At 43.5% G+C, this 20,203-nt stretch overlaps 1 protein-coding gene across 1 annotated transcript in view; it reads left to right on the top strand.

The window, feature by feature from the left end:
• The first annotated feature begins 3,880 nt into the window (after positions 1 to 3,880).
• LOC106560462 (protein phosphatase 1 regulatory subunit 14B) overlaps positions 3,881 to 20,203 on the top strand; it is a 35,975-nt gene continuing 19,652 nt past the window's right edge. The window contains exons 1-2 of the mRNA XM_082965341.1: positions 3,881 to 4,158; positions 4,437 to 4,662. Coding sequence (XP_082821467.1) covers positions 4,459 to 4,662 — 204 coding nt within the window. The 5' untranslated portion in view covers positions 3,881 to 4,158; positions 4,437 to 4,458. The remainder of the gene's footprint in view (positions 4,159 to 4,436; positions 4,663 to 20,203) is intronic.

The raw sequence follows: 20,203 nt of genomic DNA, 5'->3' as shown, positions 1-20,203 counted from the left end.
CTGTGGAGAGAACAGACTAGTCTACTGTGGAGAGAACAGACTAGTCTACTGTGGAGAGTACAGACTAGTCTACTGTGGAGAGTACAGACTAGTCTACTGTGGAGAGAACAGACTTGTCTACTGTGGAGAGAACAGACTAGTCTACTGTGGAGAGACCAGACTAGTCTACTGTGGAGAGAACATACTAGTCTACTGTGGAGAGAACAGACTAGTCTACTATGGAGAGACCAGACTAGTCTACTGTGGAGAGAACAGACTAGTCTACTATGGAGAGACCAGACTAGTCTACTGTGGAGAGAACAGACTAGTCTACTGTGGAGAGTACAGACTAGTCTACTGTGGAGAGTACAGACTAGTCTACTGTGGAGAGAACAGACTAGTCTACTGTGGAGAGAACAGACTAGTCTACTGTGGAGAGAACAGACTAGTCTACTGTGGAGAGACCAGACTAGTCTACTGTGGAGAGAACAGACTGGTCTACTGTGGAGAGACCAGACTAGTCTACTGTGGAGAGAACAGACTAGTCTACTGTGGAGAGAACAGACTAGTCTACTATGGAGAGACCAGACTAGTCTACTATGGAGAGACCAGACTAGTCTACTGTGGAGAGAACAGACTAGTCTACTGTGGAGAGACCAGACTAGTCTACTGTGGAGAGAACAGACTAGTCTACTGTGGAGAGAACAGAATAATGGTTCTAAACCCTAATAAACACTTTGTTGTAAGGGTGTTAGGTAGGCCCATGGCGGTTATGAGGAATTGTCTTGAGAATAGAACATGTGCAAGAAATAGACTGTAAACTTCTAAGTACTAAAATGGCGACTGGTGGAATATGCTGCTTGTGCTATGTGGTTAGTAGGCCTATGGTAGTGAATCAAAGTGTGAACATGTGTGACAGGTGGAGAGAGAGAGAGAGAGAGAGAGGGGGAGGGGTGAGGAACTGAGAGAGAGAGAGCTATTGTAGCTGGTGTGATGGCAGGAAAGAGAGAGAGAGAGAGAGAGAGAGAGAGAGAGAGAGAGAGAGATGAGAGGGGGGGGGGGGGGAGAGAGAGAGAGAGAGGAGATGAGGAACTGAGAGAGAGAGAGAGAGAGAGAGGGAGAGAGGAGGAGAGAGAGAGAGAGAGAGAGAGAGAGAGAGAGAGAGAGAGAGAGAGAGGGGATGAGGAACTGAGAGAGAGAGAGAGAGAGAGCTATTGTAGCTGGTGTGATGGCAGGAGAGAGAAAGAGAGAATCACTGCTTGATTCTGTTGGCGCGAGTGAAGATGGAGGAAATGACTGGAATACTGTAACATCTGAGAATGGAGACAAAAACAAAAATGGCTATACTGGTAAATGGAGATAAGCACTAAGCACCGGTACGATAACGCCTCATTCGAGTGCGATTCATGAGCAAGGATAGGTATTTTTTGGGGGGGGGGGGGGGACAGTGGGACAGTTTGTTGACGGATGCATTGGGAGGAGTGGTAGGATGTTGATTTCGTGTGTGTCAAAAGAACAAAAGCAGAAAGCACTATGGATGTACAAATTATCCACGCATGAAGTGCAATGCTATGATTGTCGGAGTAGGACAGTGACAAGAAGTGTCACATCTGGCGTCTCGACGGAGATGGAGGCTTCATGGTTTTAGATGAACATGCCACGAATAGTTGATTTCACATCGCCTAACCCACAATGTGAATAGAAAGGAGAAAAAGCCTTTCTGTATTATTGATGTTTGATGAAGAAGTTCTCCCGACCCATGTAAAGCTGGGATATATGAGATATGCGGTGGGAGCTTATGTACAAAAGCCACTTCAATGTCATAAATGTAAAAAGTTTGGCCACGTGTCAAGTGTTTGCAAAACGAAGATATCATTGTTGAAAAGTCTGAGGATGCAAGGTGTTGCAATTGTGATGGGAATCACGTTCCAGAGTTCCCAGAGTGCCCTGTTGGGGTGAAGGAGGTCAAAGTAGGAAGGGTCAGGGCAGGTGAGAAGGTCTCCTATGCAGAGGCAGTGAAGATTGTTGAAGCAGCAAGTAGAGATGATGAAGCTTTGGCAGAAGATGCCCAACAGTCTGTAAATGTCAGTCAGTTGAGAAATCCTGAAACACTAGTCATGAAAAAGGTAGCTGTTTGTGTGTTTATTGTGCAGGTGATTCATTGTACAGGACAAACTAACAAAAAACTAAATGGAGTAAAGTGGAAATCACTGTGAAAGCGGTTAAAGGTTTCTGGATCTCCTGGATTTCACAGCTGAAATATTGCAGGGATACTGTCTGAAGATGCTTCTCCCTCTCAGGCCCCAGAGCCTGTAGGGATCTCACTACATTTTACTAAAGTGAAGGAATACATTGCATTTTATTATTATTATTTATTTAAATAATATGAGTGTGTTATTATTTATTTTAGAAATGTTTTTGTTAAAGTATCTCAGTTTTTACCTCACCCAGTAGGTGGTGGCAATACACAGAGAAAGAGAGAGAGAGAGATTTATTTATTCCTGAGTTCGATGTTAATCTATGCAAGAGACTAACAAATGATTGAGATTTATATTCAACAGAAATGGTTGTGATAATTGTTGGATTGCAGTGATTAGAGGAGGTGTAACATAGAAGACTGTTGATATGATGGGACTCTGCATCAGTGTTGTAGTTTAAGAACGGGAGGATTTATGGGTAGACATAACAATGCTGTTGTCGGGGTAACAAAGAGACGGTAATGAAGTTGAGCTCCGTTGGATTCCGGGGATGAAAGATGGCTGGCAGAGACAATGGGATAAAAGTGGTAAGGGGTAGACATTTTTATAGTGCCTGGAAATCTGTACGGGAGACAGTGTCATATAATGGGAACAGAATGGAGGAGGTTATGTTGTGTAGGATGAGATTCGGGATTGAATTGATCTTTGAAAACGGATAGGGAAACATGGAGTTGATGAGAAAAATCTGTCAATTAAAATTAACTAATTTAGTTAAACGAATCTATGGATTTCACCTGACTCGGAATACAGATATGCATCTGTTGGTCACAGATACCTTAAATAAGAAAGGGCTTCACAATATTTTTTTGTGCATTTAAATGGCCATCGATAAAATGCAATTGTGTTCATTGTCCGTAGCTAATGTCTGCCTGTCCATACCATAACCCCACAGCTACCGCGGTACTCTCTGTTCACAACGTTGACATCAGTAAACCGCTCACCCACATGTCACCGAACATGTGGTCTGCAGTTCTGAGGCCAGTTGGATGTACTGTCAAATTCTCTAAAATGACGTTGTAGAGAAATGAACATTACATTCTCTGGCAACAGCTCTGGTGGACATTCCTGCAGCCAGGATGTCAATTGATGGCTCCCTCAAAACTTGAGACATCTGTGGCATTGGGTTCGTGTGACAAAACTGCACATTTTTAGAGTGGCCTTTTATTGTCCCCAGCACAAGGTGCGCCTGTGTAATTATTATGCTGTTTAATCAGCTTCTTGATACTGTCAGGTGGATGGATTATCTTGGCAAAGGAGAAATGCTCACTAACAAAGATGTAAACACATTTATGCACAAATAAAGTAAAGAAATAAGCTTTTTGTGCATATGGAACATTTCTGGGATCTTTGATTTCAGATCATGAAACATGGTACCAACACTTCACATGTTTAGTTTAGTTCAGTGTATTTTGTAAAATGTATGATGTAGAAAGGAAGAGGTTGTGTGACAGTGTCAGAGAGGGTAGATGGGAATGGGGTGATATTTTGCGTTGGGGGGGGGGGGGGTGGAAGTACTGAGGTTTGTAGGGAAATATTGTATTTTATTAGAAATTCAGGGTTAGTTAAGAGAATATATAGTGGTATATAGGTCGTGGTCGTCACATTCCTGTACAGTAGGTGGCGGTGGTTGCGATTCGCCATAGAAAAAGTTAAAGAAGAAGAAGTGGCGTTGCATTCAGAGAGAAGAGAGATACTGAAGAAAGAGAGAGGCGGAGAACGAGAAAGCAGAAGAGAGGAGGGAATAGTAAAGAATTCAGGAATAGCCTTTTTTTTTTTTTTTGGTCTACGTAAACGTTAGGTTTTCCGTAGATCAAGGAAAAGTCAACCGCTTTTACGTTGCAACAACACGAGGACAGAGAGAGGAGAGACGGCACGGAAGAGCTTCTCTTTGTACTTCAAATAAGTGGAGACGCTACTGCTGGTTTGTAGGCTCTCCTATACCTTTATACGCTCTATTCTAATAACGTAAATAAACAATTATATAGGCTTTTTATTTTAATCTATATATTTTTTTTTAAAGTCAATTTGATTTGGAAACCACGAAGTGAACCTAATGCCGTGTTCTTTTTTTGCAAGAAGGGAACAATAGCAGTAATCTAGCTGAATTGTCTAGCTACTCTTTATGAGAATCACGGCTGTTTAGCGACCAACAATACAAAACAAGGCGTCTGAAATTCGCTCTACCACCACAACTTCCAGGATCTTCTCCATCGGACCGACCATGGCTGCGGTTACCAGCCCAGAGACGAGCCCTCAACCCCGGGTATATTTCCAGACGGTAGCCTCCGGTTCAACCGAAGAACCGGAGATACCTGTTCGGAAACAAGGGCGAGTAACCGTCAAATATGACCGGAAAGAACTAAGGAAGAGACTAAATCTGGAGGAATGGATAATCGACCAGCTAACGGCTCTTTACAACTGTGAGGTGAGACGCCGAAAATAACTAACACAAAATATTAGATATCGCAAATGGTACCATGTTGTCCACTACTTTTGACTGGGTACTATGAGGGCCAAAAGTATTGCACGAGGGAATAGGGCAGCACTTCCCAACCAAGGGTACCTGGAGAGTCCACAGACCCATGAGGCCATAGGGCTACTGGTAAAATGCACATGAGGGAGTACTACAGGGGACTCCAGGTAGAGTAACATTCAGTTGGTGGTACAGTAACCCGAAAAAGGTCAGGAACCACTACCAAAAGGCTACTGTATGGAACTAATCGCATCGATTACGAGCCCCCTGAGGTTCACTAAGGAGTTAACTGAAAGATGGTATTTATTTTAAAGTAGGACAACATTGGTGTGCTCAGGAATAGGCTGACTAAACATCACTATCATTATAATAACAGTATATCACAACATAGTATATCAAAACATAACATAGTATATCATAACATAGTATATCACAACATAACATAGTATATCACAACATTAACATGTTTTGATATACTATGTTGTGATATACTATGTTATGATGTTATAATGATACTGATGTTTAGTCAGCCTATACTATGTTGTGAGAGAAAGACAGACAGCAGACTGGCTGGAGAGAGAGAGAGGGAGACAGACAGACAGTAGACTGGCTAGAGAGAGAGGACTGGCTGGAGAGGGAGAGAGAAAGACAGACCGTAGACTGGTTGGAGAGAGGCTGGCTGGCTTGCGAGTTCTTTGTTTCTGGCCATTTTGAGCCTGTATTCGAACCCACAAATGCTAATGCTCCAGATACTCAACTAGTCTAAAGAAGGCCAGTTTAATTGCTTCTTTAATCAGTTAAACAGTTTTCAGCTGTGCTAACATAATTGCAAAAAGGTTTTGACTAGCTAATAGAAATGAACCTTTTTGTTGAAGCAGTTTATTTTCCCTCCTCATAATAAACTATTCACATTTCCACTGTGGGTGATGTTGGCACAGGGGAATAAACATTGTTTGTTTTTCTAAACCCATTTCTCCCCCCCCCCCCCCCCCCCCCCCTGCGGTGAATATTTATGTTTAGTGCCAGGATCAAATACAAATGTATTTGTCACGTGATGGGCCGAATACAACGAGTGTAGACTTATCTGTGAAATGCTTGTTTAAAAGCCCTTCCTGACGATGCAGAGTTTAATTTAAAAAAACACAATAGATACTGTATGTACATGAAGGCAGGGTAAAGTGACTAGACATCAGGATAGATAATAATAATAATAATAATAATAATAATAAGGTATAAGAGGTAGATATGAACATGAAGGCAGGGTAAAGTGACTGGGCATCAGGATAGATAATAATAAGGTATTTGAGGTAGATATGTACATGAAGGCAGGGTAAAGTGACTAGGCATCAGGATAGATAATAATAAGGTATTAGAGGTAGATATGAACATGAAGGCAGGGTAAAGTGACTAGACATCAGGATAGATAATAATAAGGTATTTGAGGTAGATATGAACATGAAGGCAGGGTAAAGTGACTAGACATCAGGGTAGATAATAATAAGGTATTTGAGGTAGATATGTACATGAAGGCAGGGTAAAGTGACTAGTCATCAGGATAGATAATAATAAGGTATTTGAGGTAGATATGTACATGAAGGCAGGGTAAAGTGACTAGACATCAGGATAGATAATAATAAGGTATTTGAGGTAGATATGTACATGAAGGCAGGGTAAAGTGACTAGGCATCAGGATAGATAATAATAAGGTATTAGAGGTAGATATGTACATGAAGGCAGGGTAAAGTGTCTAGGCATCAGGATAGATAATAATAATAATAATAATAATAAGGTATTAGAGGTAGATATGTACATGAAGGCAGGGTAAAGTGACTAGACATCAGGATAGATAATAATAAGGTATTTGAGGTAGATATGTACATGAAGGCAGGGTAAAGTGACTAGACATCAGGATAGATAATAATAATAATAAGGTATTTGAGGTAGATATGTACATGAAGGCAGGGTAAAGTGACTAGACATCAGGATAGATAATAATAAGGTATTTGAGGTAGATATGTACATGAAGGCAGGGTAAAGTGACTAGACATCAGGATAGATAATAATAAGGTATTTGAGGTAGATATGTACATGAAGGCAGGGTAAAGTGACTAGACATCAGGATAGATAATAATAAGGTATTTGAGGTAGATATGTACATGAAGGCAGGGTAAAGTGACTAGACATCAGGATAGATAATAATAAGGTATTTGAGGTAGATATGTACATGAAGGCAGGGTAAAGTGACTAGACATCAGGATAGATAATAATAAGGTATTAGAGGTAGATATGTACATGAAGGCAGGGTAAAGTGACTAGACATCAGGATAGATAATAATAAGGTATTTGAGGTAGATATGTACATGAAGGCAGGGTAAAGTGACTAGGCATCAGGATAGATAATAATAATAATAAGGTATTAGAGGTAGATATGTACATGAAGGCAGGGTAAAGTGACTAGACATCAGGATATATAATAATAATAATAATAAGGTATTTGAGGTAGATATGTACATGAAGGCAGGGTAAAGTGACTAGACATCAGGATAGATAATAATAAGGTATTAGAGGTAGATATGTACATGAAGGCAGGGTAAAGTGACTAGACATCAGGATATATAATAATAAGGTATTAGAGGTAGATATGTACATGAAGGCAGGGTAAAGTGACTAGACATCAGGATAGATAATAATAATAATAAGGTATTTGAGGTAGATATGTACATGAAGGCAGGGTAAAGTGACTAGACATCAGGATAGATAATAATAAGGTATTTGAGGTAGATATGTACATGAAGGCAGGGTAAAGTGACTAGACATCAGGATAGATAATAATAAGGTATTTGAGGTAGATATGTACATGAAGGCAGGGTAAAGTGACTAGACATCAGGATAGATAATAATAAGGTATTTGAGGTAGATATGTACATGAAGGCAGGGTAAAGTGACTAGGCATCAGGATAGATAATAATAAGGTATTTGAGGTAGATATGTACATGAAGGCAGGGTAAAGTGTCTAGGCATCAGGATAGATAATAATAAGGTATTAGAGGTAGATATGTACATGAAGGCAGGGTAAAGTGTCTAGGCATCAGGATAGATAGGCATGTAGTCTACACGGTGTCTAAAGCGTTCCACAGGGATGTTGGCCCATGTTGACTCCAATGCTTCCCACAGTGTTGTCAAGTTGACTGAATGTCCTTTGGCTGGTGGAACGTTGTTGTTACACACGGGGGAAAACCCTGCAGCCTTATAACGCCATACCCCGTTCAGAGGCACTTCAATCCTTTGTCTTGCTCATTCACCCTCTGCATGGCACACGTTGTGTGTGTGTGTGTGTGTGTGTGTGTGTGTGTGTGTGTGTGTGTGTGTGTGTGTGTGTGTGTGTGTGTGTGTGTGTGTGTGTGTGTGTGTGTGTGTGTGTGTGTGAATAGTGCGTATATATGTGACCAACCACCTCGATTCGGTCCTATGTAGCCACATTTCTATAGTTTTTTTATTTGTATTTTTTTTTACATTGGATAAAAGTAGAGACTCAGAGCTATAACATGGTATATCAGACTCTACAGTTGAAGGAACAATGGGAAAGTAGTTCTGCTTTGTATGTTGATAAACTTGTAACCCCACTTTTGAGATAATGGCCTTTGAATGTTTTGGTCCACCCACTGGAGAGCTCTTCTTTCATTGTTCACACCCTCTTAAGCTTTAGCACCACCCATCTCTTTAAGGATTCACATGTGAGGCCATGTGCTAAATGGAGCGAGTAAGGTAGTGTCACATCAAATCCAATTTTATTGGTCGCATACACATATTTTGCAGATGTTATTGTGGGTGTAGTGAAATGCTTGTGTTCCGAGCTCCAACTGTGCGGTAATATCGAACAATACACACACATCTAAAAGAATGGAATTAAGAAATGTAGAAATATTAGAACAAGGAAACTGGTTAGAGCCAGTTTGTGCTGTTCTGTGAAGGGAGTAGTACATAGCGTTGTACGAGATGTTCAGTTTCTTGGCAATTTCTCACATGGAATAGCCTTCATTTCTCAGAACAAGAACAGACTGACGAGTTTCAGAAGAAAGTTATTTGTTTCTGGCCATTTTGAGCCTGTAATCGAACCCACAAATGCTGATGCTCCAGATACTCAACTAGTCTAAAGAAGGCCAGTTTTATTGCTTCTTTAATCAGGACAACAGTTTTCAGCTGTGCTAACATAATTGCAAAAGGGTTTTCTAATGATCAAGTAGCCTTTTAAAATGATAAACTTGGATTAGCTAACACAACGTGCCATTGGAACCCAGGAGTGATGGTTGCTGATAATGGGCCTCTGTACACCTATGTAGATACTCCATTAAAAATCAGCCGTTTCCAGCTTCAATAGTCATTTACAACATTAACAATCTCTACACTGTATTTCTGATCAATTTGATATTATTTTAATGGACAAAAAATTGGGTTTTCTTTCAAAAAACAAGGACATTTCTAAGTGACCCAAAACTTCTGAATGGTAGTGTATGTGTATATGTGTGTGTTTGGATGTATAGACATTATGGACACTGTGGATAGAATATTTAGTATATCTATAGAATATGTAGGATATAATACTGTGTGTATATATGTGTATATATATACAGTAATAGTTAAATAGGATGGCCTTGACTAGAATACTGTGTGTGTGTGTGTGTGTGTGTGTGTGGTAGCTGGCTAGTGACAGTGACTAAGTTCCAGGAAGATTACTGGGTGGAGGCCGGCTAGTGATGGCTATTTAATAGTCTGATGGCCTTGCGAAAAGCTGTTTTTCAGTCTCTTGGTCCCAGCTTTCATGCACCTGTACTGACCTCGCCTTCTGGATGATAGAGGGGTGAACAGGCAGTGGCTCGGGTGGTTGTTGTCCTTGATGATCTTTTTGGCCTTCCTGTGACATCGGGTGGTTGAGGTCCTGAAGGACGGGTAGTTTGCCACCGGTGATGTGTTGGGAAGACCCCCACCACCCTCTGGAGAGCCCTGTGGTTGTGGGCGGAGCAGATTCCGTACCAGGCGGTGATACAGCCCGACAGGATGCTCTCAATTGTGAATCTGTAAAAGTTGGTGAGGGTCTTTGGGGCCATGCCCAATTTCTTCAGCCTCCTGAGGTTGAAGAGGCGCTGTGGTGCCTTCTTCACCACACTCTCTGTGTGGGTGGACCACTTCAAGTTCTCAGTGATGTGAACACAGGAAATTCTGAGGTCCCAGAATATTTTATTTTATAAAATGTTGCAAGTTTGCTAGCAGATCGTGCTGGACCATGCGCATCCAATGTGATTTATAGGATATTTATTTTTAGCAGGATATTTTATACCTGCAGGCTGCAATGTTTTATTTGTTTTATTCTGGTTAGTCTATATTGATCTCTGTCTCCCTCTTTAGTAATTTGTGTGTCTTAATTTTGAATTGCAGTGCTTAAAGCATCAGACAAACTCAGTAGCCTATATATAGTTGATTTTATTAACACACAAGGTGTGTCTATATATGGGGGAAAAAGACACCAAAAAATGGCAATCTAAAAAATATTTAAATGTCAGGGACAGCCCTAATCATCAGCAACCATTGCAGAATGAGGCACTATAATAATGTAGCAAATAGCGATAATGCTCCTATAATAATGAACATTGAAAGCAGAATTATCTGAGATGTCAGGTACAACTAGGAGGTGTGTTCCCAATGCCACCTTATTCGAACTAGGGACTGTAGTGACACCTCAAGCACTGAGATGCAGCGCCTTAGACCACTGGGCCACTTGGGAGTGTCTGCTCTTTTTTTCTGTCAGCCTCTGTTTCAGACTTCATGATGTCACACAGAAAGTGTGTGTGTGAGACCAAAACAAAGATGGTCTGTGATGCCTCAGGAATGAAAGACACCAGTGTAGCAGTTTACACACACGATGTCCACTGACCCAGGAATGTATCAGTGAACTCACACACACACACTTCCTGTCTCTGTTAGAATGACTCAGAGCTGACCCACTGACTGACTGACTGACTGAGAGGTAGAGAACAGCTGGAGTGACAGACATAAGGAACCAAAGAGGCTTTGGGGCATCAGGTAGTTTAATTATAAAACTGAGGGGAAAATACTGGGAGAGACGGAGTCCGTGTCAGTCAGATGGGGATGAGAGGGAGCCAGTCAGTTAGCCGGGGGGGGGGGGGACGAGAGAGAGCCAGTCAGTTAGCCAGGGGGGGGGGGACGAGAGAGAGCCAGTCAGTTAGCCAGGGGGGGGGACGAGAGAGAGCCAGTCAGTTAGCCAGGGGGGGGGACGAGAGGGAGCCAGTCAGTTAGCCAGGGGGGGAAGAGAGAGAGCCAGTCAGTTAGCCGGGGGGGGGGGGACGAGAGAGAGCCAGTCAGTTAGCCAGGGGGGGGCGAGAGGGAGCCAGTCAGTTAGCCAGGGGGGGACGAGAGGGAGCCAGTCAGTTAGCCAGGGGGGGGACGAGAGAGAGCCAGTCAGTTAGCCAGGGGGGGACGAGAGAGAGCCAGTCAGTTAGCCGGGGGACGACGACGACGAGAGAGAGCCAGTCAGTTAGCCAGGGGGGGGGCGAGAGAGAGCCAGTCAGTTAGCCGGGGGGGGACGACGACGACGAGAGAGAGCCAGTCAGTTAGCCGGGGGGGGGGGGGGGGGACGAGAGAGAGTCGGGGGGGGGGGACGAGAGAGAGCCAGTCAGTTAGCCGGGGGGGGTGGAACGAGAGGGAGCCAGTCAGTTAGCCGGGGGGGGGGGGGGGGGGGCGAGAGGAGAGCCAGTCAGTTAGCCAGGGGGGAGGGGGGACGAGAGAGAGCCAGTCAGTTAGCCAGGGGGGAGGGGGGACGAGAGAGAGCCAGTCAGTTAGCCGGGGGGGGGGGACGGACGAGAGAGAGCCAGTCAGTTAGCCGGGGGGGGGGGGGGACGGACGAGAGAGAGCCAGTCAGTTAGCTGGGGGGGGGGACGAGAGAGAGCCAGTCAGTTAGCCGGGGGGGGGGGGGGGGAGAGCCAGTCAGTTAGCCGGGGGGGGGGGACGAGAGAGAGCCAGTCAGTTAGCCGGGGGGGGGGGGACGAGAGGGAGCCAGTCAGTTAGCCGGGGGGGGACGACGAGAGAGAGCCAGTCAGTTAGCCGGGGGGGGACGAGAGGGGAGAGAGAGAGAGAGAGAGAGATAATAATGAAGTATTGATTAGATGGATTGCAGCCATCCACAGGAAGTACTGAGTAAGTATCTCTGTGTTTGCGTGCTAATACAGGTTACCCAGCAAATCAGCCCAACGCTCTTCAGAGTAATGAAAACCAATGGGAGGTCAATAACTGTGGCTAATGCTAACATGACCTTTGACCCCTAACCCGTTGACCCCAATCTACCTACGTTTACATTTCAGTCATTTAGCAGACTCTTATACAGAGGATTTACAGTTAGGGTCATTTCCATGGTAACAGAATTATGCTATGACTCAGTTTTTTTTCACTTTAAAATGTATGCCAAAAAAACACGGATTTCAAAGTGTATACTGTACCCTTTACTCTACTGTACTATACTCTGCTTGTCTACTGTACTCTACTGTACTATACTCTACTCGTCCTCTACTCTACTGTACTATACTCTACTCTACTTGTCTTTACTCTACTTGTCTACTCTACTGTACTCTACTTGTCTACTATACTATACTCTACTTGTCCTCTTTACTCTACTGTACTATACTCTACTTGTCTTTACTCTACTAGTCTACTGTACTCTACTATAATTGTCTTTACTCTACTAGTCTACTGTACTCTACTCTACTTGTCTTTACTCTACTAGTCTACTGTACTCTACTCTACTTGTCTTTACTCTACTAGTCTACTGTACTCTACTCTCCTTGTCTTTACTCTTCTCTACTGTACTATACTCTGCTGTGCTCTACTTGTGTACTGTACTGTACTGTGCTCTACTTGTCTACTCTACTGTACTCTACTTGTCTACTGTACTTGTCTACTGTACTGTACTTGTCTACTGTACTCTACTTGTCTATCGTACTATGCTCTACTTGTCTACTGTACTCTAATGTACTATACTTGTCTTTACTTGTCTACTGTACTCTACTGTACTCTGTACTCTACTGTACTCTACTGTACTCTGTACTCTACTGTACTCTGTACTCTACTGTACTCTGTACTCTACTGTACTCTGTACTCTATACTCTACTGTACTCTATACTGTACTGTACTCTATACTCTACTATACTCTATTCTCTACTGTACTCTATACTCTACTGTACTGTACTCTATACTCTACTCTGCTGTACTCTATACTCTACTGTACTCTATACTGTACTGTACTCTATACTCTATACTCTACTGTACTCTATACTCTACTGTACTCTATACTCTACTGTACTCTATACTCTACTGTACTGTACTCTATACTCTACTCTGCTGTACTCTATACTCTACTGTACTCTACTTGTCTACTGTACTATACTCTACTGTACTTGTCTTTACTCTACTTGTCTACTGTACTATACTCTACTGTACTGTACTCTATACTCTACTCTGCTGTACTCTATACTCTACTGTACTCTACTTGTCTACTGTACTCTTCTTGTCTACTGTACTATACTCTACTGTACTTGTCTTTACTCTACTTGTCTACTGTACTATACTCTACTGTACTGTCCTCTATACTCTACTGTACTTGTCTTTACTCTACTTTACTCTTCTCTACTCTACTGTACTCTCTTCTACTGTACTCTCCTCTACTGTATCTTACTGTACTTTGCTATCCAAACTTGTGAATCATGCTTTTATGATAGGTTCACATTTGGTCCAGTCCATCTGTGGACGTTAACATCAAGGCCAGGGTGGACTGACCAACTTTCAACTACTTTTCAACGTCCATGGACGTCCAGTGTAGGTCAGTGCTCAGTGGATGAGGATGCTGGGTACAGTAAATGGAAAGAGAGGGGGCTCATGGGTAGGTGTCAGTAAGAGCTGGGAGAGGGGACTTTAACGGGAGAGAGGGAGACTAGACCACCAGACAACAGAAAGACATAGAAAACAGTTATGAGCTGAACATAACAGCATGTCAGTTGAAGGGAGGACAGTAGCAGGTGACCCAGCTGTGGTTTGTGACTGTGATTTCCCATTGTAGGCAATTCAGCTGCAGTGACTTAAATTTACTGATTGTTGTTGTTGGTAATTCCGTTACCAATTTGCATGTTTTGTAAGGGTTTCCACACGCTTCGGTCCTGCTGGGGCTTCGGTCCTGCTGGGGCTTCGGTTCGGCTGGGGCTTCGGTTCGGCTGGGGCTTCGGTTCGGCTGGGGCTGGGGCTTCGGTTCGGCTGGGGCTGGGGCTTCGGTTCTGCTGGGGCTGGGGCTTCGGTTCTGCTGGGGCTTCGGTTCTGCTGGGGCTTCGGTTCTGCTGGGGCTTCGGTTCTGCCTGGGGCTTCGGTCCGGCTGGGGCTTCGGTCCGGCTGGGGCTTCGGTCCTGCTGGGGCTTCGGTCCTGCTGGGGCTTCGGTTCTGCTGGGGCTTAGCCGAACCCAGCTAGGTGAACCAAACTAGTGTGCCCGCGTACTCCTTTAAAACACCTTTAAAAACCAGATTCAGACTGTGGAGCCAGTATACACTTCCTCAAAAGTAACTCAATAAATGTGTCATTCATTTTGAGGTTTTTGTCGAGGAGATGTTTGGTGCAGTATTTCTCAAGTGGATTTTTTTTTGTTGTTGCATGAAAACGAGTTATTGTTGAATGACGGCAAACATTTCATTGAAGAATCTCTACTGTTGACCAGTGATTGACGAGGGGACGTAGACTTCAGCTATTGAAAATGTGGCTTGTCTCAAGAGGAAAAGCCCCCCCAAAAAAGCCCTTGTTGAACACCAAAAAATGAACCAAAATGTTGTCATAATATATGAACAAACTGTGTTGGATGGGAAGCAGGTTCCTTAAGACACATTTTCCATCTGTTTAACAAGAAATCAAAGCCTTTACTTCTGCAAGATGGAATAAAAAATACAAAAATGTATATATGCCTTATTTTCTCAAAAATATAACTTTCATTTGACACCAAATTTGTTGTGCTCCTATAAACTTCACATGTTTTGCTCAGGGGTCCTTTTTAAAAATTTTTATTTAATCTTTATTTAACTAGGCAAGTCAGTTAAGAACAAATTCTTATTTTCAATGATGGCCTACCGGGGAACAGTAGGTTTAACTTCCTTGTTCAGGGGTAAAAGGACAGATGTTTACCTTGATTCGATCTAGGAACCTTTCGGTTACAAGTCCAACACTCTAACCACTAGGCTACCTGCCCGTGTTGGTGCTCAGGGGTCCTTTACGTGGAAATGCCCTTAGTGATCACTCTTTAGGATCACCACCTAAAATAGTAAATCCAGGGTGAGCCAGTTTACTCACACACACACACACACACACACACACACACACCCCACACCCCACACCCCACACACCACACACCACACACCACACACCACACACCACACACCACACACCACACACCACACACCACACACCACACACCACACACCACACACACCCAAGTCCAAGTCTTCGTAAGTACTTTACAGGTATTGATTATTTATTGATCGGGTACTGCAGAGATTTCTAGGATTAATTACATTAAGTAGTCATCACTTATCTTAATTAAGCACGCATGACCCTCCTGTAATTTCCCATGGATATCAGTGGGTGTCTGTGCCCCTCCCCCCACTCTCTCATGGTCACATGGTTAAACAGGATGCTACGAGAGTTCCAAAAGGTTTAACCCTTAAGTGGTGTGTGTGTGTGTCTTGTCCAATAAGAACATGCGTTATTGTCTTCCTGAAAGCAGTTTCTCAGCCCCCCCCTCCCAGTGGGGTTAGCTTGGGGGGAAACTTGATTCTCTGCTGCGTTTGTTCTAGTGTCTGCAGATTCTTTATAAGCAGTAGTGTGGGTGGGTGGGTGGGTGAGTGGGTGGGTGGGTGGGTGAGTGGGTGGGTGGGTGAGTGGGTGGGTGAGTGAGTGGGTGGGTGAGTGGGTTGGGTGGGTGGGTGGGTGAGTGAGTGAGTGGGTGAGTGGGTGGGTGAGTGGGTGGGTGAGTGGGTGGGTGGGTGAGTGGGTGGGTGGGTGGGTGGGTGAGTGGGTGAGTGGGTGGGTTGGGTGGGTGGGTGGGTGAGTTGGGTGGGTGGGTGGGTGAGTGGGTGGGTGGGTGGGTGGGTGAGTGGGTTGTGTGTGATGGAAGGCAGCAGGAGTTAACCAATACCCCTTTGACCCCCCTTCCCCCCCACCTTTCTCTTCTCTTGCTCTCTCTGTCGTTTGCCCTCTTGCTCTGTTTGTCTCCGTCTTTCACTTCAATTGAAGGGCTTTGTTAACATGGGAAACGTATGTTAACATTGCCAAAGCAAGTGAAATAGATGATAAACAAAAGTTAAATCAACAATACAAACGATCAGTAAACATTACACTCACAAAAGTTCCAAAAGAATAAAGACATTTCAAATGTCATAATATGTCTATATACAGTGTTGTAACGATGTACAAATGGTTAAAGTACAGAAGGTAAAGTAAATAAGCATAAATATCTTTCTCTACCCCTGCTTTCCTTGCAGCCCTCCATCTCTCTCACTCACTCACTCACTCACTCACTCACTCACTCACTCACTCACTCACTCACTCACTCACTCACTCACTCACTCACTCACTCACTCACTCACTCACTCACATTTCTTACCCAGGTTGATAAGCTGTTTAGACCAACATGCTGCGAACTGTCTGTCTGTGTACGACCGGGAGAGAGAGAGATTTCACCACCGCTTTGTGTGATGTGATCATATCTACAGTAGGTGTAATGTGTTCATATCATATCTACAGTAGGTGTAATGTGTTCATATCATATCTACAGTAGGTGTAATGTGTTCATATCATATCTACAGTAGGTGTAATGTGTTCATATCATATCTACAGTAGGTGTAATGTGATCATATCTACAGTAGGTGTAATGTGATCATATCTACAGTCGGCGTAATGTGTTCATATCATATCTACAGTAGGTGAAATGTGATCATATCATATCTACAGTAGGTGTAATGTGTTCATATCATATCTACAGTAGGTGTAATGTGTTCATATCATATCTACAGTAGGTGTAATGTGTTCATATCTACAGTAGGTGTAATGTGTTCATATCATATCTACAGTAGGTGTAATGTGTTTATCTACAGTAGGTGTAATGTGTTCATATCATATCTACAGTAGGCGTAATGTGTTCATATCATATCTACAGTAGGTGTAATGTGTTCATATCATATCTACAGTAGGTGTAATGTGTTCATATCATATCTACAGTAGGTGTAATGTGTTCATATCTACAGTAGGTGTAATGTGTTCATATCTACAGTAGGTGTAATGTGTTCATATCTACAGTAGGTGTAATGTGTTCATATCTACAGTAGGTGTAATGTGTTCATATCTACAGTAGGTGTAATGTGTTCATATCTACAGTAGGTGTAATGTGTTCATATCTACAGTAGGTGTAATGTGTTCATATCTACAGTAGGTGTAATGTGTTCATATCTACAGTAGGTGTAATGTGTTCATATCTACAGTAGGTGTAATGTGTTCATATCTACAGTAGGTGTAATGTGTTCATATCTACAGTAGGCGTAATGTGTTCATATCTACAGTAGGCGTAATGTGTTCATATCATATCTACAGTAGGCGTAATGTGTTCATATCATATCTACAGTAGGCGTAATGTGTTCATATCATATCTACAGTAGGCGTAATGTGTTCATATCATATCTACAGTAGGCGTAATGTGTTTATCTACAGTAGGCGTAATGTGTTTATCTACAGTAGGCGTAATGTGTTTATCTACAGTACGCGTAATGTGTTCATATCATATCTACAGTAGGCGTAATGTGTTCATATCATATCTACAGTAGGTGTAATCGTCTGTTAGTATCAATGTCTCGTGACAAGTTTCTATCGCCCCCCACCCCTCTCTATATCGCCCGCCCCCCCTCTCTATATCGCCCCCCACCCCTCTCTATATCGCCCCCCACCCCTCTCTATATCGCCCCCTCTCTATATCGCCCCCCCTCTCTATATCCCCACCCCTCTCTATATCGCCCTCCCCACCCCTCTCTATATCGCCCCCCCCACCCCTCTCTATATCGCCCCCCCCACCCCTCTCTATATCGCCCCCCCCACCCCTCTCTATATCGCCCCCCCTCTCTATATCCCCACCCCTCTCTATATCGCCCCCCCCACCCCTCTCTATATCGCCCCCCCCCCCACCCCTCTCTATATCGCCCCCCCCCACCCCTCTCTATATCGCCCCCCCCCACCCCTCTCTATATCGCCCCCCCACCCCTCTCTATATCGCCCCCCCCCACCCCTCTCTATATCGCCCCCCCCCACCCCTCTCTATATCGCCCCCCCCACCCCTCTCTATATCGCCCCCCCCCCACCCCTCTCTATATCGCCCCCCCCCCACCCCTCTCTATATCGCCCCCCCCCACCCCTCTCTATATCGCCCCCCCCCCCACCCCTCTCTATATCGCCCCCCCACCCCTCTCTATATCGCCCCCCCACCCCTCTCTATATCGCCCCCCCCCACCCCTTTCTATATCGCCCCCCCCCACCCCTCTCTATATCGCCCCCCCCACCCCTCTCTATATCGCCCCCCCCACCCCTCTCTATATCGCCCCCCCCACCCCTCTCTATATCGCCCCCACCTCTCATATCCAAGTGTTTTCACAAAGATATTGTCACTCGGTGGACATTTGTTGTTGCCGTTAAGTCCTACATCATCAGATAACATTGTCAATAGGCTAGATGTGTTCCTACCAACCTAAGGATTCATTTCACCCCCCCATGTATCTACAGCTCAAACACAGACCAAATAGAAGCTTACCTTGTAAGATGTTTGCTGTTTGGTGAAAACATTGTGTAAAATAACAATTTTTACTCGGTAGATCGGTAGGTCACAGGCAGACAAATCAGATGTCCTCGTGATCTGTGGAGTCCCGGCTTTTGGTGTGAATCATCACCGTATTCCGTGTTTATTTTGTTTATGCTTCACAACGCTAACCGGAATCTAGGTAGCAGCCATCTTGAAATGAGGTCATCGGCTCAGCCTGCCCTTACACATTCATATGCTTATATATGGTAGTAAGTCACACCAAAGATTTTAAGGCACAGATCAATAGCCAAGATAGTCAGCTTTCCGCAGACACCCTGCTTTTGCAGATAGGGGCTACTGTTCTCATACCAGACTGAATAGAGTAAAACACATCTACTAGGATCCACAAATATTGGGACTTTACACTTGAGGTTAAATATTGACCGTCTTTCCTCAAGCTTCCCGCTCAAGAAAAAGCTTCCAACTGTAACCAGTGTTTGCAACCTGGTTCAGGTTGTCAGTCAACCTACCAGGGTAGTTACAAACAGCACAATTAAATCATCAACATGTATTGATCACATCTTTACTAACGCTGCAGAAATGTGCTTGAAAGCAATATCCAAATCCATAGGATGTAGTGATCACAATATAATAGCCATATCTAGGAAAACCAAAATTCCAAAGGCTGGGCCTAATATTTACATTTACATTTTAGTCATTTAGCAGACGCTCTTATCCAGAGCGACTTACAGTAGTGAATGCATACATTTCATACATTTTTTTTCTTTTTTTCGGACTGGTCCCCCGTGGGAATCGAACCCACAACCCTGGCGTTGCAAACACCATGCTCTACCAACTGAGCCACACGGGACTGTAGTGTATGAGAGGTCATACAATACGTTTTGTAGAGATTCCTATTTTGTTGATGTAAAGAATATTTGTTGGTCCGTGTTGTGTAATGAGTAGCAAACAGACACACTTATGAAATTGCTTATCCCAGTTTCTAATAAGCATTCACCCGTTTAAGAAAATGACTGTTAAAAACTGGTAAATCCCCGTGGATTGATGAGGAATTGTAAAATGTTATGGTTGAGAGAGATGAGGCAACAGGAATGGCACATAAGTCTGGCTTCACAACCGATTGGCAAACGTACTGCAACTTGAGAAATGATGTGGCTAAACTGAATAAAAAGAAGAAGAAACTACACTATGAAACAAAGATAAATGACGATAGTAAAAAACTTTGGAGCACCAATGAAATTTTGGGAAAAAAAGGCAAACTCAGCTCCATCATTCATTGAATCAGATGACTCATTCATCACAAAACCCACTGATATTACCAAATGACTTCAATGTATTTTTCCATTGGCAAGATTAGCACATTTAGGCATGACATGCAGCAGCAAACACTGACACTACACATCCAAGTATATCTGATCAATTTATGAAATACAAGAATTGTAATTTTGAATTCCGTAAAGTCAGTGTGGAAGAGGTGAGAAAATGATTGTTTATCAACAATGACCACTGGGGTCTGACAACTGAGATGGAAAATGACTGAGGATAATAGCGGACGATATTGGCAGGCCTGGAGGGCTCCCTGTGGCTCAGTTGGTAGA

The sequence above is a fragment of the Salmo salar genome, chromosome 18 (genome assembly GCF_965601325.2).
Source record: "Salmo salar chromosome 18, fSalSal1, whole genome shotgun sequence".
In the NCBI taxonomy this organism is placed as follows: domain Eukaryota; kingdom Metazoa; phylum Chordata; class Actinopteri; order Salmoniformes; family Salmonidae; genus Salmo; species Salmo salar.
Note: the sequence above shows the minus strand (reverse complement) of the source record. Positions and strands in the feature narration are given on the sequence as shown.